This window comes from Chiloscyllium punctatum, chromosome 48, assembly GCF_047496795.1.
Source record: "Chiloscyllium punctatum isolate Juve2018m chromosome 48, sChiPun1.3, whole genome shotgun sequence".
Lineage (NCBI taxonomy): Eukaryota > Metazoa > Chordata > Chondrichthyes > Orectolobiformes > Hemiscylliidae > Chiloscyllium > Chiloscyllium punctatum.
The window spans coordinates 52,523,738-52,551,062 of NC_092786.1; the positions used below are offsets into that span (position 1 = coordinate 52,523,738).

The 27,325-nt window shown below is 41.4% G+C and overlaps 1 protein-coding gene across 6 annotated transcripts in view; it reads left to right on the forward strand.

Moving 5' to 3' along the window:
- akap13 (A-kinase anchoring protein 13) overlaps positions 1-27,325 on the forward strand; it is a 406,551-nt gene that overhangs the window by 331,627 nt on the left and 47,599 nt on the right. For all 6 annotated transcript variants that reach the window (XM_072565220.1, XM_072565221.1, XM_072565224.1 and 3 more), the window contains one exon: positions 25,848-25,915. In XM_072565220.1, coding sequence (XP_072421321.1) covers positions 25,848-25,915 — 68 coding nt within the window. The remainder of the gene's footprint in view (positions 1-25,847; positions 25,916-27,325) is intronic.

Here is a 27,325-nt window from a genome sequence, read left to right on the forward strand (position 1 = left end):
AGTTGTTGTCTGAGCTGATGTCTCTAATAGAGGGTTGACGATTATAGCCTGAAGAGTGATTGCACTGTGGCCACATATTCAACATGAAAGCTTCCCAGCAACTAAATACCACAATGTCTTTGTAAACTTTTGCAGCCAAGTTAAAATTAGAGAAGAAAACCGAGAGGGACTTCAGTGAAGTGTATAAATGTTAATTCAATAGAGGCAGCAAACAAGGAAGTGTAACTAGAGCAAAAAGCGGCTTGCTAAAATTAGGGAAAGGCAAATTTCAAATTTTGACCTGAAAATTTTGGGATAATCACATGGAGTGAATGCTGGCACAACAGTGAGTTGATGCCTACATTTCCTCAACATTATTGAAATGCATGTTGGATGTTGTGCTGCAGTTTAGGATTTTTCCAGCTAAGGATTGGCGGAGGGAGCTTCCATATCCGTAGCCAGTCTTGCACATTAGAAGCCAAAGTAAACATTTGCGATGTAGTGTCAAGTTGCTGTGAAGGAAGCCCCTTGATGCTGTAAAACATTATCTAGATGGTGTCCTTTGCTGCAATTTGCACTCCTCTTTGATTTATTTAATTAAATGTCCATTATTCCACGATGGGGTGTGTTTTAGTTCAAGTTGCTTGCATCAGTTAATTTTAATTTTTGGGAAAGATGCAACTGTGACTGCCTCAAGTGATACAGTAGATGAATCCCAGGCTGCATCCTTCTATAATAGCCTTGATTGACATAGGGCAGTGTGTGGTTTCTGTGGTAGTGTCCCTAGCTTGAAAGCAGATTGTGAAATGTGCATGGTGGTTCAGTTCCTCTTTCATGTGGTGCATACATACCTCTGATTTTTGTCTGGGTCTTTAGTGACATTTTGGCTCCAAGTTGATATGCTCAAGTCCAGGTTCAGTGAGCTGCATGTGGGCAGGCTTTGTGCAGGATGCAGAGGGCCATTACTGGGTCCCAATCTGTCTCTGGCTGGAACAGTTGCTGGCCTCATTTTCACTGGGGCACCCCCATAACTGGCCTGGAAATTGTTCTTCGGGGTTGCCACTTACTTCTGTTCCTGCACCCAAACAGGCAGTGTGGGTCTCAGAGCCTTTCTGATCCTCCAGCATCCCCTAGCTACTCTGAACTGGCCCTTGGAACTTGGAGGTGGACTGAAAAATCCCAGTACCAGACTGAAAAATTCTATACCTCAGAGCTGTGCAAGCTAGGCCGTATGTTCAAACCTGAGATAGACAGATGTTTGACCCTATCAGGGAGTCCAGACTTGTGGGAACAATCAGTAAGGTGAAGTTGTGGCCAAGATCAGATCAACCTTGGTCTTAATGTATGATGGGACAGTCTCAAGGGACCAGATGACTCTACTCCTCCTCCTGTTCACTAAGTAGGATCACCTTACAAATTACCAGCCTATAATTTATATAAGCAACTCTGCTGCATAGCATGTCCTTCCAGCTATTTATTTTTTCTCGCCCCTCTATCCCAGACTGGGATTCACCCTGTGAATGTCTATCTGTTGCCTCCAATCTCCCATTCTAGTGTGTGAACTAGAGTTCACTCTCTTTTTCATTAACTAATAGAAAACCAAATTCCTTGAGGAATCCAGGAAGAGAAGCTCAAAGGCATTTGGCCATTCTTAATATGTGCTTGGATTTATTACTGGGCTAGAAATTCAGATTTGGGTTAGTCTTTAGGAGACAAGAGTGCCAATCCCTTCATTAATAATAATCGTGAAGCAACCATATTGTCGATTTAAAAGAAACAATTGTTTCATCGATGTCCTTCACAGAGGAAATCTGCTATCCTAACCTGATCTGGCCACCCAACAGAGTTGACTCTGAAATGGCCCAGCAATCATTAACTTGTAGATGTCACACTTGTCATCAGTGCACACATGCCAAGAATGAAGCTTAAAAATAGCGAATGCCTGTTGTATGCTCTTCAGCCAGGTCAGTGCTGCCTTTGTTATTCTGTACACCAGCAAGAGTCGATACTTTTTTTTACCTCTTCTTAAGGTAATGGAAGGATGAAGGTCTACTGGATGTTAGAATTATAATATTAAAGTTAAGCATGTTCATATCTTGGTACATTTTATTTTGGATACTCTTATGACTAATTTATGTAATTTGTTTTTCTGTGGAACTCGTGATACATCCAATTCTAATCACATGGGATCCATTCAGAGCCAGAGCAGCAAGTGCCTCCTTTGTTTAACTCCATACAGCAGCTGCTTAACTACAGGCATCAGAGTTCAGGCCAGCTCTTGTGTGTGAATTTCTTGTTCTTTTCCCTAAATCTTATCCAGTACCTACATCCTAGACCCTGCTGTCTGCCACTTAGAATTTGACCACTGTACTCCCACTACAGACGTTTACATTGCATCACAGGCCACTGGAATTCTCCTCAATCATGTTTTCAGTCCATCCACCCTTTTAATTATTTTCAGTTTTTACATTGCCCTGTCTCACCTTGAAATCTCAGATATTGATGGCCTTCTGCTTTCATAGGTTTTAGGGTGAAGCTTTACAAATGGCTTGAGAATCAGGAAGGTGTTGATGACAAGCAACAACATAGAATGTTGCATAATGTGGAAACTGGGATTTTCTGTATTCACAAGATGTTTAAGTTACGTACATTACTGTCCATTGAAGCTCCCAACAGCTGGAAAAGGAACCACAAGAGTTAAAACGGCAACTAAGTAATTCGAGTAAATTTGTACCACAACCTCATTGAATGCCCGACATTGTGAAAGGCCTCCTCCTTCCAGCACCTAGCCACCTCTCATGCTGACTGACCCTTTCTCCTGGCCAGTTTTCCTACAGACCAGCCTCCTTGCATACTGACCAGCCTGCAGTATACCAGATTTCCTGCGAGGATGCTATCAGTTACCTGGCCCCACCCCACACCCCACACCCCACACACTGACAGGCTTCTCACAGCCCACTTTTCCCCAGGCTGGTCATTGAGCCTCCGGCCCCCAGCCAGCCCATGTACTGGCTGCCCCTCCCTTGACCAGCTTTCCTACAAGCACGCTATCAGCTGCCTAGTCCCCTGCCACCCTGCATACTAACAGAACCCCTGCCCCTTCCCCCAGCCCACTTTCCCCCAGGCCAGTGACCCCCCAGCTCCCAGCCTCCTCATGTACTGACTAGCTAGCTCTGGCCTGCACTCAAACATAAATAATTACAAAACCCACAGATAGTAACAGCATTCACAAAATCCTAATACAATTTCCACTACTTAGATTCCATGCCCGAAGGCAGAGTCCACGCCTGGACCCCAGGATGTAGAAAATGCTCACATCCCAGCACACACACAGGTGTTCACTCTCCATAGAGGCCTGGTCCTTCCAGGGAGAACCAGGCCCACACTCAGGAACATTGTGAAGCTGCAGTTAACTCACAGGAGCTTGGCCCAGTCCCAAAGGCAGAGTCCACACCACACACACGGATGTTCAGTCTACAGAGGCCTGTTCCATCTTAAGGACCAGGCTCACTCAGGATCACAGTACATTGTAAAGGTGCAGTTAACTCACAGGGGGTTGGTCCTTTCCAGGATGCAGCAATTGCTCATCTCCCAGCACACACAGGTGTGTTCAGTCTTTATAGAGGCCTAATGACCCACAAAGGGCCAGGCCTACCCATATGGGGCTAGCTCATTTGGGAAGATGTATTTTCTCACAAAGGCTCAGTCCAAACAAGTGAAAATACATTCAAAAGAAAGAGATCCAGAGTGCAAGGGCTGAGCTCTGTCTCTAAATCAGCACAGTTCTCAAAGAGAAAAGAGTAACACCCAGGCTGTAACCAGCCAGTGAAACAACAGTTCCCTAATGAGAACTAAGTTACACTTGAAACACATTGACTGTTTAGATCAGGCAGTTTAAAAATCAGTCCTCAATAAAAAGAAATATCAGTTAACAAGCTGGCTATATAATTCAGCCAGTTCAGGAATCAGATTTCCACCCCAAAAGAAGCAGAAACCAACAGCAGCAGGAACACACTGACTATGGCCCAGCCAGCACAGAGTCAGTCCCTAGAATCAGGGGACTCTCTGAATCTCCTGTTTATAATTTTCATAATTTATTCTGCAGAGGTGGCAATGTATCTGTGCTGACTCCACTAACTCTTGTTAAGATGAACTGTTTTCTTTTTTAATTAACCTATTTTTCCAATCAACCTGTTCAGAGATGTTATCACGTACCTTTGTAGCAGGTGAGACTTGAACCCAACCTCGTGTTCCTATGTCTGAACACATAATGCTGTACTACAAGAGTGCCCTATCTCCTGTTTACATCTGTCAGCTTGGGCTCCATGATTAGCTCAGGTTAACAACCCCAATCAAGGATATTCAACTGCTTCCAATCACTACAACACTGATCAGCTCTTGACCTGCATACTAAGCATAATATTTGCTCCATTCAGGCTCAGACTTTGCTCTGAGCCATTAAGCTCTGTATAGTTACCGGGAGATCATTTACTGATTTCCCCACGCAGAATTCAATGAAGGGCTGGGAATCCTTTATCTGAAAACCTCGGGACCAGCTGGTTTTTAGATGAGGGATATTTTGTTTATCGTATACACTTACATGTCCCCATAGATCTGCGAGGGTCCACTCAGGCTCTTTGGGGGGAAAGAAAGCTTTGCTTAGTCTGAAAAGTGAAATATTTTTCTGAAGGCCCCGAACTCTCTGCCTGTACTGGTCCATTTAGATCTGTTCATGTCCACTTTCAAAAAGACCTTTAATTGTCAGGTCTTTTTGGTTTTCAAACATGGGGAGAAAGGATACCCAGCCCATAAGCACATATTTAATCCAATATGTCAACCTCTGAGGGAATCTGTGATAATGGTGAACATGCCTAGAAGCTGGACACTCCTTAACCAATCAAATTGAAGGTTCTTAACTGAGGCTTGCAGACTGCAAAGCAAGAGTGAAAAACAGGAAATATTAATTATGTACAGCAGTGCACAGGAAATTTAATAACGTTTTTGACATCCAGATTAAGGGAGAGGCAGAGAAGAGAAACATGAAATAAGTATTTATTTCTTTTTCTTAAATATCTGGACCATTAATTTTTCTTGGAGAATGAGTCTCCATACTTGTAAAGTTTATTTTTCCAAGCCACATTAATCATTCATTAGTATCATTTCCTACATTTTACATTAGAAACTTAGCAGCGCCCGTTTTTCATTAATCACTGAGGTTAGTGACATTTAGTGAGATCAATACAGAGTTTTAGAAAGACCAAAACAACATATTATGTGGAGATGCAGGGTGTCATTCATAGCAACAGCTGTGTTTCTCTGGTTAACTTCATGTGTAGAGACAACAGACATTTCTGTCAGCGTTATTGCATGTTGGTCTGAAAGAGTTACTACTGAGATATGAAGTAAGCATTACCAATTACAATAATGATTTATCAGCTCATGGGTAGTACAACTTGGAGGAGCAAGATTTAGCATCTAGGCCATCCGCAAAGTTTTTGTGACTGTGTCTAGCAGAGCAATGTAACTAGTTGCTAACATATTTTTTTTTTAAAAATCCTTTCTTGTTTAGAGCAGAAAGTGAATTCCCTCATTCAAACACATTGTAGATTGGTACACCTCTAGGATGATGGGAGCAAACCCACGCAAGTTGAAGTGCAGACTTGATTTAGCTGCAGATACTGCAACTTTATTCTCTCTGGTCTCCTGTTGCCAACCTTTGCGTCCTCCCATCACCTTTGGACCTTGTAGATTAAAGTCTTTGTACTTTACCGCTCAGGGCAGTTTTGTCCATTTGTGTTGAACAACAGTGGTAGCTTCTTAGGAGACATGTGAACTCGCAGAAGCTCCTTTTATTTCCTGTACTCATGCTTCTGACTGGATTTATTTCCATTTTGCAATTCTTAAAAATTTTCCTCAAAAAACCATGAGTTAGATAAGCAGATGCCACAAAAATGCTGATACAGGATGACTTATGCAAAGATTCAGCCTCATCAGCCATAAACAACAAAGTCAAAAGCGTCTTGTTCCCTGATCTCGTCAGATCTATGAACTGTATAAATGTGTGTCAGATAACCATCCAGTTGTGAACCAGACAGCAGAGTTTCAGGAATGAGTGCCCAGTAATTCCACTTGAATACCAGACACTACAGTTTGGCTACTGATCACTGCCTCTTTTTAAAAATAAAAATGAGTACAGATGTGAGCAAACCCATTTTTTCTAGGTTACAGGGATTTATTTTCATTATGTGCCCACCCATGTCTGCGTTTAGTCAACATTCAATCCTAGTCAGGTTTCAAATGTGAAAAGTTAAAAGAAAATGTTGATTTTTTTTATTATTATTAATAAGTCTGCTGAGCAGAGCTTCAGAGTTCCTTCATTCTGTGAAAAGTCTAAGAGCTCAAGAAAGTGATAGTTCAGAATATTACTAAACATGATAGAATTTCCATGACTGATGTCCAGCCATCTTATTCTTGGTGTTTAGTGTTAGTGGTCTTTTGCACTTGAACATTGTCTGCGTCTAGTCTGTGCAACAGTAATTCTGATTAAGAGTGGGAGTGTGTGCTCTATGTTTTGTTTCAAAGTCTTTTAAGTTTTTATACAGCTCGCATATGTGCAGTTTAAAATTGCCTGTGCTTGAACAACCTTTTTTTTTAAGAGACTTACTTTCTCGTTGGTGAGGAAAGAAATAAATTGATGGACACCACAGGTTTCACGAAACCAAGAGGTGATAAATAGATAAGTAGCATGAATTTCAGCTTCAGGAAAGCTGCAGATTGTTAAGGGAAGACTGAGGAAGACAATTACATGGCACCAGAAAACAATAGCAAAAAGCAATCAGTATGAATGGAGTAGAAGATACACAACACCAAGTTATAGTCCAATAGGTTTATTTGAAATCACAAGCTTTCAGAGCGCTGTTCCTTCATCACATGAAGACTTCACCTGACAAAGGAGCAGCATTCCAAAAGTTTATGATTTCAGATAAAGCTGTTGGGCTATAACCTGGTGTCATGTAATCTCTGATTTTGTCCACCCCAGTTCAGCACCTCCACATCAAGTCTGAATTGAATAACTGGATTCCACATACCTCAGGAAGGATATTAGAGTGAGTGCATCAAATCTTCACTTGACTTGTTCCTGGAATAGCAGGATTGTCCTTTGAAGAAAGATTGGGGAAGCTAGGCATGTGTTCTCTAAAGTTTTGATGAGTCAGAGGTGATCTAATTGAAACTTAGAAAATACTTAAAAGGATAGATAGGATAGGTGCAGAAGCAGGCATAATTTCAAAATTAGAGAGAAGCTGTTGATGAGAATTTTTTTCATTCAGAGGACTGTGAACTTTTGGAATTCTCCACACCAGAACCTTGTGAAAGCTCAGTCATTGAGTCTGTTTAGAACAGAGGTTAACCAATGTCTAACTATGAATATGAGTGGGGGATAGTGTGGAGGGCTGTTGTAGGTTGCAACAGGACATTGACAGGATGCAGAATTGGGCTGATAAATGGCAGATGGAGTTCAACCTGGAAAAGTGTAAAGTGATTCATTTTGGAAGGTTGAATTTGAATGCAGAATGCAGGGTTACAGGCAGGATTCTTGGCAGTGTGGAGGAACAGAGGGATTTTGGGGTCCATGTCCATAGATCCCTCAAAACTACCACCCAAGCTGATAGGTTGTTAAGAAGGTGTATGGTGTGATAGCTTTCGTTAGCTGGTGGATTGAGTTTAAAAGTCACAAGGTTATGCTGCAGCTCTGTAGAGCCCTGGTTAGACCACACTTGAAATATTGTGTTCAGTTCTGGTCACCTCATTCTAGGAAGAATGTGGAAGCTTTAGCGAGGGTGCAGAGGAGATGTACCAGGAAGCTGCGTGGACTGAAGGGCATGTCATATGAAGAAAGGTTGAGGGAGCTAAGGCTTTTCTCATTGGAGCAAAGAAGGGTGAGAGGTGATTTAATGGAGGTGTATACAATGATGCGAGACGCAGAAAGAGTGTATGGTCAGAGACTTTTTTCCCAGGGCAGAAACGGCTATCACAAAGGGGCATAATTTTAAGGTGATTTGCGAAAGGTTTAAGGGAGATTTCAGAGGTTGGTTCTTTACACAGAGAGTGGTGGGTGAGTGGAATGCACTGCCAGTAGTGGTGGTATATTTAGATGCATTAGGGACATTTAAGCGACTCTCGGATAAGCACATGAATGATAGTAAAATAAAGGATATTCAGGGTAATTTGATCTTAGAGAGGGATAAAGGGTCGGCACAACATTAAGGGCTGAAGGGCCTGTACTATGCTCTACTGTTCTGTGTTCTAACACAAGGGGACATGGGAATAGTGTAGACAAATGGCATCGAAGTGGATGACCAGCCATGATTGTATTTAATGGTGGAGCAATGTTGATAGTTTGAATGGCCTGCTCCTACTCTTATGTTTGTAATTATAAAGAGGACAAGAAAGGTAGTGACCAGGATAGAAAGCATGGTTAGGCATGCCCATTGGTTCAGGTCTTTCAATTATGTTCATCCTGACCAGTTCTGTCAGTTAGCGTCAGTTTAAGACACCAACAAATTTGTTATCCTCAGGCACGCTGCAGGAAAGTTTATTTTTTAATTTATAGGTATGTTGTAGTTCAATTTTTTTTGGCATCTGTAATTCTCCAACTGAGTCATTAGTTTAACATAGTCAATGAGATTCTCACCTCCAATTTAGGAGGTTGTGATTTGGGCACATAATCTGAGAGTCAATGTCAAAGCTGTTAGCCCCCAACTGAGATATCAAACTAATGCACACTGTTTTCAAGTAGATATCTTCTAATCAACCTGTTCAGAGATGTTATTACACTTAACTGGAGCAGATAGGACTTGAACCTGGGCTTGCTGGCTTAGAGATAGGAACACTACCACTATACCACAAGAGCCTTAATGTTGGTTCAGGTAATTTTGGAAGATTTGAAAGCAGTAGTGAGTTCCCTGGCCAACATTCCTGTTACCAACAACATCATTAGCTGGTTATTTGAAAGACGTAGTCAGTGGAAATAATGACTGCCACAAAGCTGAAGGTCTCTGAGAAGCTTTGAGATGTTCTAATGATTTGAATCAGGTATTTTTTCTTTTGCTATGTTTGATTGTTTAATTATATTTTAAAATAGCATAAAAGCCATGGATTTAATTAAAAATGGAGACAATATCAATTTCTATTCTATGTGCTGTAATACCCAAACTCATGATGCACATGCACTTCAATAATTGAATCTTTGAACTGATTTTTGCTTAGATTGCTACTGTCATTTTAAACTTCACTGAGTTAGCGGAATGAGAACAGGATGTTTCTGGAGGATTTCTGGGTCTTTTGGTCCCCTTCCCCAGTTCATCTTGTCTGGTCACATATCCAGTCCTGTTACCACTTTGCAGCAAAGAGACAGTGGATGGTGATCAGGTCTGGGTGCTGTACATAATGTTTTCTGAGTTTGGAAGTTGAGGTTGGCTATTGTAGGCTGGCCCCCTCATCAGCTTAAAACCCACTAACCAGGTCGTCGTCATGTCTGTGCTGTGTGACCGAAACTAATCAGAGGCAGCTTGAATAGAGAAAGAAGAAAGGACTTGTACTTTCATAATGCTCGGGACATTGCAGAGGAGGTAACCACCTATAAAATACATTTGGAACGTAGCCACCGTTGTTATTTAGACAAATAGTGACTGTTTGAGTACAACTAAGTTACACAAACAGCAATGGATACCTGGTTAACCTGTATTGATTGAGGGAGGAGTGTTGCCCAAGGCACCAGAACCTCCTCCAGCCTTTTATTGTAACTTGAGACCATTTACATTTGCCTTGAACTCGGTGAAAGTTTTGGTTTAAATTCCAAAGTTAGTTTTTTGTTCACCAGCTTGCTGCGTTGTCAGCTGACTTGCATGGATATGTGGATGTGCATTCTGTAGTTGGTCAGTGTTAAATGGCAGGAACCACGAGAGGGTGAGTTGTTAGTTATTCACAACTTTGTGTTTTTAAATGGAGAAGTTGCTTTAGTTCCTTGTTAAAATCAAGTTTGCCTGAAACGGCAAGTCCTACTGCTTGCCATGAAAGTTTCAGTGCCTGTGTTCCTGTGGCTAGTTCAGCTCGGTTATTTTTTTCCTTGGTACTTTTCATGTGTGACTTGACTCAGTGGAGTGAACAAAGAAATTATTGTAGAATGAATAGTTTCCCATTTCAAGCACTGAGCACCATCCGATCATACATCACAAGTTTCAAAGGCAGAGTGAAAGGGTTTAGATTAGATTAGATTAGATTACTTACAGTGTGGAAACAGGCCCTTCGGCCCAACAAGTCCACACTGCCCCGCCGAAGCGTAACCCACCCATACCCCTACATCTACATCTACCTCTTACCTAAGACTACACTACGGGCAATTTAGCATGGCCAATTCACCTGACCTGCACATCTTTGGACTGTGGGAGGAAACCGGAGCACCCGGAGGAAACCCACGCAGACACGGGGAGAACGTGCAAACTCCACACAGACAGTCGCCTGAGGCGGGAAATGAACCCGGGTCTCTGGCGCTGTGAGGCAGCAGTGCTAACCACTGTGCCACCGTGCGGTTCTCTTCTACTTTGTCCCAATTTCAGAAGGGTACCCTCCACCCGTGTGGCATTATTTCTGTCTCCCATTTCCCACAGCAGCAATTTCTGTAGCCAAATTTGGATCATTGAGATTTCTTCAGGATTTGGCCAGACACCCATTGTTGAGGTCTGAAGCACACGCAAACAGGAATTGCTGGAGAAATTCAGCAGGTATGGCAGTGACTGTGAAGAGGAAGCAGAGTTAACATTTCAATTCCAGTGACCCTTCCTCAGAACTGGACTCAAAATATTGACTCTGTTTTCTCTCCTCAAGCTGATGAGTTTCTCCAGTGATTCCAGCTTCCATTTGTTTCGGATTCAGCATCAGTTCTTTGTTTTATTTCAGCCCATTGTTGAGATGTTTTAAAACTGACCGAGCTAGAAATAAAGTGCCACTGTCAGTAGGCAGTAGAAATATTTCATTTCATTTGTCTGAGTTGGTCTATAAACCAAGTCACTGGGGGTGAAAAAACAAGTCTGACCCACTGCCCCACCCAGTCTCACAGTTTCAGGTCTGTATCTCTTGACTGCTTGAAATCTTTGCAACATGGAAATTTGGACCCAACTATTCTGTCTGTATTTAACTTGATGTGAGTAGTTAGTTTAATCATGTGCAGTCACTCTGTTGTTACATTCTGTCAACTCCCTTTTGTTATTTTATTCATCCATCTTCCAGTCTCATCTTGAATGTTGACGTGGTTACCAGCTAAGCCAGAAACATCAGAAGTGAATTCCTTATGCTCACAACACACTGGATAAAGAAGATTCTCTTCCTCCTCACTGAATCTGTCTCTAATCTTTTATCTGTAGCTGTTGATCTTAACTCTTCAGCTTCAGTAACCATTCTTCTTCTCTCCAGCTTGTCTTATCTTTTCACTATTTGAAACACTTAGACCTAATCTGCATTGTTCTGACAAAATGAAACCAATTCCTCATAGAGTCATACAGCATGGAACAGACCATTTGGTCCAACTCATTCATACCGATCAAGTTTCCCAAATTAAACTAATCCGACTTGCCTGCATTTGGCCCAAATCCCCCTAAATCATTCGAAAAACCAAAAGACTGTGGATGCTGTAAGTCTGAAACAGAAATTGCTAGAAAAGCCCAGCAGGCCTGGAAGCATCTGTGGAAAGAAAACATTCAGTCTGATTACTCTCCACAAATGTTGCCAGACCTGCTGAGCTTCTCTAGCAATTTCTGTTATCTGTGCCTGCATTTACTACTCCCTCTGGTGATTTATTCCACATATGAACCATCCCTTTGTGTGAAAAAGTTGGTCCTCAGGTCCCTTTTAAATCTTTCTTCTCAAAGTAGATAACATCCTAGTCAAACTATACTGGATCCCAATACTACACAGGTTTCATATAATTAATATATAGGTATACAGACATTAGACCTGATTGCCTTCAGGGGATGCTCTCCTTTTCTGCAAAGATAAAGATTAAAAGATTGATTTCATTGAAATTTGTGTCAGTACAGCACTTTAGAAAGTTACGGACAAAATGTACTTTTATACTCTTATTGGCATCGAATCTACAAGGAGACTACTTGTGAAAATATATTGTGAACTGTGTCTTTCCAAGTAATGTTAATATAATGTGCAAGCACAAGCGATCATCAGTCTGCGCAATATTTGGATTTGTTTATGTATGTGTGATATATTGAAAGGCTTAAGGTTGGCTAATGTGGTGCCATTATTTACAAAAGGTGTTATAGAAGAGCCAGGGAACTATACTCTGGTGAGCCTTATGTCACTGGTAGGGAAGTTGTTAAAGGGGATCCTAAGGGACAGGATGTACATGTATTTGGAAAGGCAAGGACTGATTAGGGACAGCCAACATGGCTTTGTGCTGGGAAATCATGATAAATCATGAAGATTGATAAAGGCAAACGGTGGATGCTGTCTATGTGGAGTTCAGCAAGGCGTTCAACAAGGTTCCACATGATAGACTGATTAGCAATGTTAGATTTCATATATAACAGGGACAGCTAGCCATTTTTATATAAAATTGTCTTGAAGGAAGGTGACAGAGGGTGGTGGTGGAGAGAAGCTTTTACAACTGGAGGCCTGTGACCAGCGGTGTGCCACAAGGATCGGTGCTGGGGCCCCTGCTTTTTGTCACTTCCATAAATGAGTTGGATGTGAACATAGGAGGTATGGTTAATAAGTTTGCAGATGACATCAAAATTGGTGGTGTAGTGGACAGTGAAGAAGGTTACCTCAGAGTACGACGGGATCTCGATCAGATGGGCCAGTAGGCTGAGGAGTGGCAAATGGAGTTTAATTTAGGTAAATGTGAGGTGCTGCATTTTGGGAAGGCAAATCAGGGCAGGACTTAACATTAAGTATATAAATTCCTGGGGAATGTTGTCAAGCAGAGAGATCTTGAATTCCGGGTTCATAGTTGCTTGCGAGTGGAGTCTCAAGTAGACAGGGTAGTGAAGAAGACATTTGATATGCTTGTCTTTATTGGTCAGTGCATTGAGAATTGGAGTTGGGAGGTCATGTGGCTGCACAGGACATTGGTTAGGCCACTTTTGGAATACTGTGTCAAGTTCTGGTCTCCTACCCATAGGAAAGGTGTCGTGAAACTCAAAAGGGTTCAGAAAAGAATCACAAGGGGTTAGAGTGTTTGAGCTATAGGGAGAGGCTGAATAGGCTGCGGCTGTTTTCTCTGGAGCTTCGAAGGCTGAGGGGTGACCTCATGAACGTTTATAAAATCATAGATAGGGTGAATAGGCATGGTCTTTTTCCCAGGGTAGGGGAGTCCAAACTTAGATGGCATAGGCTTGAGGTGAGGAGGGAAAGATTTAAAGGGTGCCTAAGGGGCGACTTTTTCACGCAGAGGATGGTGCATGTATGAAATGAAGTGCCAGAGCAAGTGTTGGAGGCTAGTATAAGTAAATCATTTAAAAGACATCTGGATGGGTGTATGAATAAGAAGGATTTAGAGGGATATGGGCCAAATGGGATTAGATCTATATAGAATACCTGATTGGCATGGACGAGTTGGACTGAAGGATCTGTTTCCATGCTATATGACTCTGTGTTTATGAAATAGGTGTTGTCCTTTCCTACCTAACACACAATGGCAAAACACCTTTGAAATGAAAGGTAGTGACCATTAACTGCTTTTACATTATTGCAGAACAAATATGTGTGTTTTCCTCTGGCCATCCCAGTGATTCCAGAGAGTTTCCTTTAGGATTTCCTTGCTGTTATGATCGGATCTGATGGCACAATCAGCTGATTTAACCCAATCCAAAAGTGGCTAATGTGTCCTGGGTTGGGATGGAGAATGTGGGGAGATTGAGGTTTTGATGGTTTTGTGCCAGATGAATAATTTGTGGAGCGCTCCACAATAACACAATCTAAGCCAGAGCGATTGAGGGAATTAGAAAGGATGGTATGTGCCAGAGCAATTATGAACAAGACAGATTGCCTGCCATGGGATGATTTTGTTTAAAAAGGCTTAGTTGAATCGAGAAGCTGGAAGGCGTACACTTTTATGAAAAAAAAATTGCATGTGAGAGAACATTTAAACAAAAATGATTCATCAAGTGTGGGATGTGAGCAAAGTGAAAAATATCAACTACAGACATAGAGATCATTTGTAACACTGGAACTGGCACACTCCTGTTACAGAGCACCTTTTGGATCAGGGTATTTTTGAAATGGATTTCACTCTGACTCAGTATTTGAGACTTGACTTTTACTGGTGAACCGAACCTGAAGGCCTCTCAAAATAACAATGTGTGAAACAGATAAAGCTACATTTACTTAGTCAGCACTGCAGGTTACATACAGTCTGCACAGTGCGAATTCCACGCTTATGATTTTGAATTATCTCCTATGTTAAAGCTGAGTTCACCTGCTGGGGCCCCATGATTTTCAGGCACAAGGGGACAATGTAACCGCTCATATTTGGAAGAGCAATGGCTCATTTCGCTTTGACAGATTAGAGCTTTATATTCAAATACAGAGGGACAAAATAAATGGAAGTCTAGAGTTAGGTGATCAACTTTGTCCCATGTTTGCAGGCATTTTTCCTTTTTGTTTTGCAAAGGGTCGAATCATCTTCTCCATAATAGTCAGTCGCTATGGTCTTTATCTGCTAAAGAAAATCTTGGCTTCATTTACTCCTCTTTTGGAAAGGTCTCCAATTTTATCACATAAGGAATGATTCTCAATGCTCTGATTACTATTACCTTTGGCAAGTGCAGCAACTATTTGCACGCAGATTTGCCTCCCAAACCACTTCCCCAAAAATTAAAGGCTAGTTTATCAGGTTTTTTTTGGAGCTGGGTGAGGGGGAGAGGACACAGTTCAACCAGAGAATCCTCAAAATCCATTTCATCATTTGGAATTGGCAAGCAGCACCAATGTTTTATGCTCTAAAACAAAACAAAGCACAACATCTCAAACCAAACCATAGCCAAATGTCAGTCAAAATTTTAAAACCGTTTTCTTGGGGTTGTCTGAAATGACCGATTTTAGTCCAATTCCCTTTAGTCATGGGGACTCTTGTTTTAAAATGCTCTATTCACTCCCCTCTCAATGCCAGTTGAAGAAATCCTATTCGCTACCCTTAAAATGAAAGTAGCTGAGTGACAGCATGTTTTCGTCTCCTTCCTTTCTTGGCTCCATTGCTCACTTAGAACCATCGAGTACAATTCTTCATTCTAATCCCATCACAAAGTGTACTGAAGGAATCTCAAGTTATCACATCATTGTTTGAGTGCTGGTGCAATTCATTTTAATTTTCCAGACTCTTCACACACAACTGAAGAACCTCAGCAGTGGGGTCTTTCCAGTAAACCCTCTCAATCTTTTCCAAGAAGTAATATCCTTCCTGAAGTGGGGTCTCCAGATTATGGCACGATACTCTAACTTGTGCTTAACCAGTGATTTCATAAAACTTAAGAATAATTTCCTTTTATATTCTGTGCTTCGATTGACAAAGCCAAATGAATGTTTTTTTTTAATATATTTTTTAATCAACTGGCTCTGGCACCTTCTAAGATGTGTGTATAAGAACCCTAGGGTCTCCCTATTCCTCCCATTACTTCCCCCCCCCATTACGTACATTTATAATCATATACGCAATCATACATGCACACACATACATACACATACTCTCACATATTATGTGCGCTCACACACATACACCCCTCCCTTGAAGAATGTAATTTATATTCCAAATCCTCTTTTTTTTCTCTCATAATGATGAAATTGATATAGAATGGAAAATCCCTTACAGTTGCGACTTTCGTAAAGTTTCCTTTTTTCCATCTTAACCTTATACTGTTGGCAGTCTATGGATGATGAAAAGCTTTTCATCTGTTTTCTGACTCCACTGGGCAGTCATTAAACAGGATAACTGCAGTGACAGCATAAGTACCAGAAAAATAAGAGCTGGTTACTTTTTCCAAATTATAATGATTATTCCAGTGTTTTCTTTCCCCTGGTTCCTAACAATCAGCTGCTATTTCTTTAAGTATTGCACTTAACATTTCCAGTGGGGTTTTTTCTCTGCCCATTCTCTGTGCCTCACCCCCACCCCCCACCCCCCCATATTATCGCCTCTCAGAAATTTTTCAGTGTTTTACTTATGTGATAATGTTGATACACCTGAGAATCTTTGAAAGATATAACTAAACGGAGGCTATTCAGCCCTTCCTACTTGCTCTGGATGTCTTTTCAAACAATCCATTAGTCTCCTTCACCTCTTGTTCCACTATAGCCCATCAAATGCTTCCTTTTCAAAAGGTCACTGTTGAATCTTCGATTCCCTGCCACTTGTTTGTCTCAAAAATATGAGCAAAATGCTCATCAAACGATGGGCTATTTGTTATTCCATTTCTCACTTATTTTCTAATCAACTTGTTCAGAGATGTTATTACACACCTCTGGACCAGGTGATATTTGAACCCAGCTCCCCTGGCTCAGAGGCACAGACATTAACACTGCAGCTCAAAAGCCCTCGTACAGAATTATTTTTAAAGTTTCAAGTTAACTTCCATCAGGTGCAGAGGGGACCTCAGTAATCTTTGCGCAGTTTGTTTGTTTGGTTGTCGAGGAGGCTGTTGTCCTTTTTAAGTTGTTGAGTTGGGTGTCATGGGAACAGCAAACAAAAGTGAAACCTTACCACTTTTACAACGTGGCTTCCTGGTTGGAACCTTATCCTCCCCTCATTGCACCATACAAAGCCATCGAAATTCTGCCTTCATTCCATCCCGCCTCAAGCCTGTTTCCCTTATTCTTGTTTCACTTCCCATTCCCCATGACACCTCGAGTTTAAAATGTTTGTTTTTAAATCCCTCCAAGGTCTGATCTGGCTGTCACTTCCTGCAGCCCCATGGTGGTCCACTTGGACCCTCCATTCCTCAAGCTCTACCCCCTCCCACCTGGCCATATTCGCCCCACCGTTGGTGAAATGCCTTCATCCCAATCTCCTCAATTCACTTCGATGACCCTCTCCTCATCACCTCCGTACTTTTTTTTTTATCTTCACCTCCTCGAAACGGAGTGTCACGAGCAGTAGCTCATCAGTGGCTGACCAATCATTTTGTAGCTTATATCTTGGCGTGATTTTTGTTTCTCTCTTTTTCGAAGCATGATGCAGCTGCATGTGTTTGATTGCCTGTGTCTCCTCTCCTCATTGGAGGCACACTTGTTGCTTCTGGGAGCAGCTTTGAGAGTTTCCCTGTGCTGTAGAGTCCAGAAGCAGACACTGTAGTCTCAGGATGACAAGCCAGTCAGTTTGGACTGGGATGAGAAATCACTTTCAGTAAGAGGGTTGTGAATCATTGGAGCTGTGTATCCCAGAGGGCTGTGGCTACTCAGCCATTTGCTGTATTAGAGACACAGATTGGTAGACCTTTGGATGTGAGGATTATGCTGATAGGTTGGGAAAATTAGGGTTGAAAGTTGTGATCTTATTGAACAGCTGAGCAGACTTGAAGGATCGTCTCAGAAAAAAGTCATTCATGGGGTGTGGGAGTCACCCTTTGACCAGTTTGTGGTGACCTGCTGCTGCCCTGAACTGCTGCAGTCCCCATGTGATGTAGATAAAGCCACAGTGCCCTTAGGGGGAGAGTTTCAAGTGTTTGACCCAGCAGCAATGAAGGAGCAATGATATATTTTTCAAGTCAGGATGCTGAGTGGCTTGGAGAGGAGTTTGTAGCTGGTAGTCATAAAGTCATAGAGATGTACAGCACCGAAACAGACACTTTTGTGCAACTCATCCATGCCAACCAGAATTCCTAAATTAATCTAGTCCCATTTTCCAGTACTTGGCCCATATCCCTCTAAACCCTTCTTATTCATATACCCATCGAAATGCCTTTTAAATGTTGCAATTGTACCAGCCTTTACCACTTCCTCCGGCAGCTCATTCCATACATGCACCATCCTCTGTGTGAAAAAGTTGTCCCTTAAGTCACTTTTAAATCCTTCCCCTCTCACCTTAAACGTATGTCCTCTGGTTCTGGACTCCCCCATTCCAGGGAAAAGACCATCTCTCTACTTTATCTATGCCCCTCATGATTTTATAAGCTTCTATAAGGTCACCCCTCAGCTTTGATGCTCCAGGGAAAACAGTCTCAGCCTATTCAGCCTCTCCCTATAGCTCAAACCCTCCAGCCCTGGCAACATCCTTGTAAATCTTTTCGGAACCCTTTTAAGTTTCACAACATCCTTCCTAAAGGAGGGAAACCAGAATTGCACACAATGTTCCAGAAGTGGCCTAACCAATGTCCTGTACAGCCACAACATGACCTCACAACTCCTACATTCAATGCCCTGATCAATAAAGGCAATCATAAAAAACACCATCTTCAGTATCCTATCTTCTTGCGTCTCCACTTTCAAGGAACTATGACCCTGTATTCCAAGGTCTCTTTGTTTAGAAATGCTCCCCAGGACTTTACCATTAAGTGTATTAAGTCCTGCCCTGATTTGCCTTTCCAAAATGCAACACCTCACATTTATCTGAATTAATCTCTAACTACCACTCCTCGGCCCATAGGTCCCAACAAGCTCCCATTATGCTCTGCGGTAACCTCCTTCGCTATCCGCTACACCTCCAATTTTGGTGTTATCTGCAACTTATTATACCTCCTATATTCTCATCCAAATCATTTATATAAATGACGAAAAGCAGTGGACCCAGCACCAATGCTTGTAGCGCACCGTCGGTCACAGGCCTCCAGTCTGGAAAGCAACCATCCACCATCACCTACCTTCAAGCTAGTTCTGCCTGTATTCCCATTTTACTAGTAGAATATTAAAATGTAGCAATATATTTTTAAGATCCAGTGATTTTAATATCATCCAATTTTAGCCCTTTATATTGGAGGGGCATGTGTTGTAGGGGGATATTGATTCTGTGTGTATCATGTTGGTATGACCATCACAAATAATGTCCACATCAGGACAACCTGTTGGTAAAAGATAGTACTGGAACTAATCTTTACTCAGTCTTCCATTTCTTTGCAGTGTTAAGCATAATAGGCATCAGCCTCCTAACTCAAACAACCTCAGTTTTACTAAGTGTCTCTTTATATGTTGAAGTGGAACTGCCTCCACCCAGCAGGGGCAAGGACAGACATCATGGTACCTGGGGCTGCCTGGCCCCTGACCTGAGCACAATGGTCCCCTATGGTCACTGTTATTGAGGTCTGAGGCACCCCCTTGACATTGGCTGAAGCCCAACACTCACTCACCATTAAATACCATAAATGTACAGTGAACAAATAAGCTACCGTAATCTTGAAATCTTGGCTAAAGCAACCATCACTCACTAAGCAAGTTGAGTTTATTTGAGAACTTGATTTGACCTTTCAGATAGATTCCCACAACCTTCGTTAAATCTTTCTTCAGTTAGTCTGATCTTAACATTAGCTATCGAATCTCTGATCAAGAGCAATAATGTTTTGATGATCCAAAAATAAATTGCAATTAAATTAACTGTGAACTTGTAAATTTCTCCCTGTGTGCACTTTACGGTGAAATCCTGAAGGTGTTTATAAATGTGGAGGTGATTTTCAGCGTGCCAGTTTATTTTTGATTTCTTTCCTGTGCACAGTTTAGAAATAGAGGACAGGATGGAGACGCTTCCAACTTTGCTGAAGTAATGTAGTGTGATTTGCTCAGTTGCACAATGTCCCTTTGATTGCAGAAATCCTCCAGCAACTGGCAGCATCTTGGGAAACTTTGCTATACATAGATATCCATGTTTCCATGGAACCTTTGCACTCCACGGTGCTTGGATGAGTCAGCATTTGGACTGATGCAAAACTCCTATTAGATCAAGTAACGTTTGACACAAGGTGTTTAATTTGGCTCCTGTGTTTTTGTAATGCTATTTATTCTTCCGAACGAACGAGAGAACATAAACACCCTTCCTTGTTTATTTCACAGAACCATGGGCATTAGCAGCCTCTCCACTATCTTCAGGTATCATAATTAGTAAGCTATTGGACTAGGAAGGGCATCATGACTGAGATCAATTCTAACCTTACCTGATTTAATTCCTATAAGCACTTGGTGATCGAGGTCACTGGGAAGACACTGCACCCCCACCACCCCCCACTCGGATCTGGAGCACATGAGTGCAGATGAGTGTTCCCTGTAAGCCACACGACTGTTCAGGAATCCCATGCACACTCCATTATTCAACGCAGTACAACTTCCACTCAGATTTGAAGATACTGCGCATGGAGTGCACAAGTCCATACAGGAGCAACTAAAATTAGAAACAGCATTGGTTTTGGGATATACCATGTGTGGTTTTCCTGCACCTGCAGAGATCACTAGTCCAACTCAGGAGTGAAAACTCTTAGTACCTTGCACTTAAAATGTCATAACCTTCAAAGCTATGGGCCAAATTCTGGAAAATGCAACCAAAATAGATTTAGATTTTTTTGTTGGTGTGATACAGTGCTGTGATTGTGAACTTGTCTGAGCTGAGATTTGATGTTAGTACAAACTGAAGAAAATGATAAAAGGGGCAAGCCTACTGAACTAAATAACCTTTTCAATTCCAAAACGTTCCTCTTATAAGTTCCATGGACTTGCAGCAGTTTGTGGTGTGAACTTTCTCTGTATGTTATGAATGAATTGCATCAAAAGTACCCATTCGCTATAGCATTCTAATAACATTTTCAAAACTCAAAATTACAACTTCAACTTAAACAGAGGGAAAAAAAGCAGCATCTAAATTGGTGTGATGTTTTGCTTCCTCAGCCACACTCAATTTGAAAATATATAGGAAGCTCTCAACGCTTATTGTCCTGAATACAAACTGCACACCATTCGTAAAAATGATATTTATAGAAAATATTAACAGATTTCATGTCCTTTATTTGGTGAAAATACTTGATTTCTTTGTCTCATAAGGGAAGCAGATTATCACTGAATCACAGAATTGTTAAGTTGCTGGTATTCAGCCCAGAATGACTGTACCAACCCTCCGACTCAGTGCTATTCGCCTGCCTTCTCCTCCTGGTCCCTTACGCTGTAGCTTTGCAATTGCTCTTCAATTGAATGCAAGCAACTGCAGAAAGTACAAAGCAACCGAATGTTCTAATGTCAGAAGTGGGTGAATGTAGCTCCTGGGACTAAGCTGTAAGAGGCAAGGAAAAGAGCTCAAGTTTGATCCCTGGTCTGACCTGAGCTGACTGATCTTGACTAGTGTGAGCCTGAGCAGCATTGCGTTTTGGTCTCTATGCCTCTAAAGCAGGGAAATGCAGTCTTTGCAGCTGTTTTTGATCACTATCTATTTCCCCCTGTTGGAAAGTGGACACGTGGACTGCAGATTTTCAATGTGATTCAACCTAATTGTGATTTACTTGCCCTGTTTATTACTGCTAGATGTTGTATTTATAGACTGTATTTGACATAGTAAAATTTTCCAAGGTAAATGAAATTTGTATTCCAAGTCATAATAGGGAGATATTAAGGCAAATGACCAAATATTTGAGCAAAGCTGGAGCTCCTAAGGAATACCTTAAAGGAAGAAAGGGAGGTATAGAGATGGAGAGATTTAGGGAGGGGGTTCCTGAGATTAAGCAGCTGAAAGCACAGCTACTATTGGGTGAAGCAATTCAAATTCCAGATGTACAAGAAGACAGAATTCTGAAGTTCCTTTATCTCCGAAGGTTGTGGGACTAGAGAGGATTGGAGAGAGGGGGAGAGATGAGAAAGAGGATGAGAAATTTAAAATCAAGGCATGCTTTACAGGTTAAATAGCCTGTTGTTAATCATGATCTGATGTAAGAAAATGTAGCAGATCTACTTTCTGAAGCCAGAGATTTCTGTTATTTGGATTCTGATGACATTTGTAAGTACCTGAGCTTTACTGCTGACATTTGATATTGTATGAACTCATTTTTGGATTACTGCACAGTAATTATTTCTAGTATTCTATATATAAACTAACTGAATTTCTTGATGAAATTATAACCTGAAAATCACTCTCATGTATCCATCATCTGCCATACGCTCAAGCATTTGGGACTGATTTTCAATTATAATTTGATCATTTCTCAGCTCATTCTTAACACTGGCACTCAAATAATGTCAAACAGAAAATCTAGACAAGCAATTGCTGAGAGCTAAAATGTTAACTGTATTCCTTAGATGCACATGTTCTATCTGACCTGCTGCATAACTTGTTTTGTTTCAGATTTCCAACACCCAGAATATTTTATTTTTTAAACAGTTCAGAAGTTGTGAGAAAAGTAATTGGTTGAATATTTTTCTCAATCAACAGACAGTAATGTTAGTGAAATTACCAAAAAAAGGATGTTAAAACAATTAGCACAAGCAACCTAAACAGAATTGATTGTGACTCTAGAAGATAAAGGATTTGGTGTTACGTAGAGTTAAGGTTTCTGAAAATGGGATAGACTTAATGGGACAGCAATTTTTTTTAGCTCTTATCAACTCTTGAGTGGTTGCCCACGAGTAAAGGTCACTGATGTGATTTGTTCCAGTCAGGAGTACTGCCTCATTCCTTTGAGTTCAACACCATTAAAGTCTAAGACAATCATGGACTTCACCCAGTCTATAAACAACATCACTCTCCATCCCAACATATACCACTTCTTAAAAGAATGCAAGGTTCAAACTTAAGTGGGCGGCACGGTGGCACAGTGGTTAACACTGCTGCCTCACAGCGCCAGAGACCCGGGTTCATTTCCCGCCTCAGGTGACTGACTGTGTGGAGTTTGCACGTTCTCCCCGTGTCTGCGTGGGTTTCCTCCGGGTGCTCCGGTTTCCTCCCACAGTCCAAAGATGTGCAGGTCAGGTGAATTGGCCATGTTAAATTGCCCGTAGTGTTAGGTAAGGGGTAGATGTAGGGGTATGGGTGGGTTGCGCTTCGGCGGGGCGGTGTGGACTTGTTGGGCCGAAGGGCCTGTTTCCACACTGTAAGTAATCTAATCTAAAAAAAAAGTTGATTAACTGAAATTGAACGTTAACACTGATGACATTAAACAGTTTGTAGTTGACAATTGTAACTATGTGAGCAATAAGGAAGTGTGTTTGGGTTGGCAGTTGTGCTGCAATTGACAGTCATTGTAACTGTTTTGTACTCATAATGTGGAATCCATTTCTGTGTGTTCCCAGTGAACAAGGCTTCGTTCCAAGTAAGATCAGTTTTGCATAAGGTTGGTTTGATGCACTGACACTATGCACAATAAGAAAATTCATACATTTTGAACATTACTACAGTGACTACATTGGGATATGGAGCACTTTTGTGATATTTTGAAGCAATAATTCTGTTGCTGATTCCTCAATGTCAAATTAAAATGATGTGAAAATTTTCAGGTTTCTGAAAATCCTCAGTTTCTCCTAGTTGATGATCTCCATCTGCAGTCCTCACTTTCTCCTGAAAATTTCAGGTGCCCAATTTGAACTTGAAGTCCAGGTGAGAACACCGCAACAATATCTGTTTGTGCTTTTGGGGGAGCTAAAGGTCATAGGATAGGGTAGTCACCAATGTTGGAAAAGGTCAAACCAAAAATAGGGTAAATCAAAAAATTGTAGTTAGTTTGGAGATTATTGTAGGAAGAGAAAACTGAAGGAGCGCACGTGTTCTGAAAAAGGTAAAAATGTGAGGGTTTGCGTCTGAACAGAATTGTTTTGATTACATCACCGTGAGGAAGTGGGTGGTGAAGGTGAGTGTTGGACAATGTTGTTACAATTAGAGGATGAAATTCAATGGCATTTTAGTTATTTGATATGCATCCAACGAAATCAAATTTCAGTCCAGTTTTGAATGTGAGAAAAGAAGTTTCTCCAAATTGAAAGGGAACATTGTGACTTTATTTTCTTTCCTAATCAGTTTTTCAATGGAGCTTTCCTTTATTAAAGATTGACATGTTATGCATCTCAAAATATTGTAAATGTGAAAGGGGAGTAAGTTCCTGCCCCATGTTCCCAACAGCCCTGGAGCTGGTTTACTTTGGCTGGTTGTATGAAAACTACCTGGAAAATGATTCATATTAAGGTAACTTAAATAAAGGCAGTGGTAATTACATGGACGTTCACCTGTCTGATACATTTTAGTGTTGTAAGGGGGTAGAGAGGGTAGATCTTAGCTAAAGGCTGATCTCTTTGGGACATGCACTTGACCAAGAGATTAGTAAACTGTAATCAATAGACAACAGGTCCCTGACCAGTCTCTGTGCTGAAACTGTCTGTGCTTTACCCTCTTCTTCCTGTACCCCACCATTCGTAGCCATATATTCAACTCCCCAGGACCTACTTTGGAGCTCCTATGTAAACCCTTCTCTCTCCACTTGCTACTCCCTCAGTATCTGCTTCTTCAGCCAAACTTATTTGTCACCCCTTCATATTCAACTTGCCCAAAAGTTCTTGGACCAGTTTTGCTGCATGAGTGACGAGTTATGTTTAAGTGCAAGTTGAAGAATTTTCTTTAAGAAGTACTGTGTTCCAAAAAATAGAATTCCCAAATAGTAACACCTCTTTGCCAACGTGACTCGGTCCAAACTTACCAATGATAGATCTGGTCCTCTGCTGAAGGATCTGATTGAAGTATGGCTTGCATTTTTCTTCTTTAAACATCTATTCATCACCTGCTTCACAGTTGTGGTGGTTTCACATTTGCAGTGTTGGAATTACCCGCTGCCTCCTTTTATCTGAGTATCTATCACTATCCCTCAACTTACCTGTCTCTTTTTCTGGAATTCTCGCTCTAGTCATCACCAAGTCATACAGCATGGAAACAGACCCTTCAGTCCAACCAGTCCATGCCAACCGTAATCCCAAACATAACTAGTCCCACCTGCCCGCTCCTGGCATAAATCACTCCAAACCTCTCCTATTCATGTATCTGTCCAAATATCTTTTAAACGTTGTAATTGTACCCCACACATCCATCACTTTCTCTGGAAGTTCATTCCACATGCCAACCACCCTCTGTGTAAAACATTTACCTCTCATGTCCTTTCTAAATCTCTCTCTCCTCTCACCTTAGAAATGTGCTCCCTCATCTTGAAGTCTCCCATCCTAGGGAAATGACAACTACCATAAATTCTATTTATACCTCTCATTATTTTGTAAACTTCAATCAGGTCACCTCTCAACCTCCTATGCTCCAGTGAAAAAAGTCCCAGCTGAAAGAATAATTAACATTAACATTAGGCAGGCCGAGTGAACAGTGTGACCCTGGGACATGATTCAGAGAACGTTTGAGCTTAGTCCAAGCTCATTAGTGGTCTAAGCCCAAATGTGTGTCCTTGGGTTTATTTGCAGGAACTGTCAGGAAAGTCAAACTCCAATGTTTTAAAAACCAAAAGAACTGTCGATGGTGTAAGTCAGAAACAAAAACAATCATTCGATGTCTCTCTCCCTCTGTGTGTTCTTCTTGCTGCTGCTAAATTCTTCTGCCCTTGTGAACCTCTAACTCTCTCACCCCATCTTGGCTTCTCTACGTTCACTATTCAGGCTTATTGAGTCTGGTTACGTTCCTATGATCTACCTTGGGACATGCTTCTGTTTTGAATTTATCACACAAATGAAATCTGTTGTAGTCATCGTAATTGCATCTCACTACATCCTGTTCTCTGAAATCTGACAAAGTTAAGTGCCAAAAAAACTGCTCCCCTTCTTGGGTAACAGATTTTTTTTTTTAAATCTGTTGTGGTTTACTTGCAGCTTCCTGTAGCTGAATCTGGATCAAGTCTTATCTCTAACAACTGAACATTTTTATCTCTCTTCAGGTTGTAATGCTCAAGTTCACAAGGGTTGCAGGGATAGTCTGCCCTCCTGTAACAAGATTAAACAGAAGGTATTTATTCTCCTAATTTTTAGCGCACTCTTGTTCCTGGTGAGCTTTTATTGTTGCTCACAGTGACAGATGTTTCTGTGAGGAACTGGAACACTCAGCTCCGCTCATCTCAGCTCAGGAACCTAATGTCAGCATCATGCACTTCCAGGTCATTGTTAAAGTTCAATGTGGAGTAAGGCTCCAATCTGTCAATTTAATAAAGTGATGGTATCCTCACCAGTGAGTCCAAAACGTTTGAATACCAGACCCACACCATGGACTTGAGCACATGTTCCAACTTGATACTTCAGTGTAGTACTGTACAATGTGCTAACTGGATGAAATATGAAACAAACATTCCTGTGGCACTATTGGAAGAAGGAAAGGGGAGTTCTCCTGTTGTAAACTAAAAGCAGAAAGCAGTGGAGAAACTCATCAGGTAGAGACAAAGAGAATTAATGTTTGGAGTGGTACATGACTCTGTTTTGGAACTGACGAACCATAGATGCTACCACACTTTGTGTTCTATCCAAGTTTAGCTACATTTGAGGTTTAAAACCTGAGGGCATTACTGACCACAGCCTTGAGACTGAGCCCTAACTTCAGGAAGGGACTTTGCAGAGATTATAGATGGAGTACAAAAATCAAAACTGTAAACCTACAATGGCTAGGTCTAACAAGGAGAGATTCAAAGCAGTATAAATCCAATCTAGGACTGATGTCAGGAAAGTCTTCATGCTATGAAGTTTGAATTCAGAAGGAGGGATGTCTTACTACTGTTATATAACTGGGTGAGGCCATTCCTGGATTATTGCCAAACACTTTTCTCTCCCTAACTCAGAGAGCAAATACTTATCATATAAGGAGTGCAGTAGTGATTTATTAGGCTGACATCCTAGTTAGCAGGACTGTTCTAAGAGGAGAGATTTGTTTGACTGGGCCTGTGTCCATGAGAGTTTAGATGGAAAGAGATAATCCAATTCAAACTGTGATAATCTGTAAAAAGCGCATGGGGAATCACTGGCTAATCTGCTTGTGAAGCTCATTGAGCATGAGCGCCCTTGGTAACATGTAAGGGTCCATCTTGTGGTACACTTGTAGTGCCTCTACCCTGGACTGGAAGGCCAGGGATTTGCGTCCCATTTGCTGCAGGGTTGTGTGATAGCACCTTTGAACAGGTTGATTAGTAAAATAGGTTGGTTACAGGCAATGGCCCTGCCCAGCTGGAACTCATCACCTAAGTCCTTGAAGATGGCTGTTGTGGTGAGGTCAGAGTGTCCCTACCTCTGGGCCAGGAGATCTGGATTCACATTCCACCTCCTCCAGAGTAACAACCCTGAACAAGTTGATTCAATAGTATCTATAAAGCAGACATCGGCCAGTAATGGGCTTTGCATGTAAATTTCTAATTGGCGACATGAATGATTTACT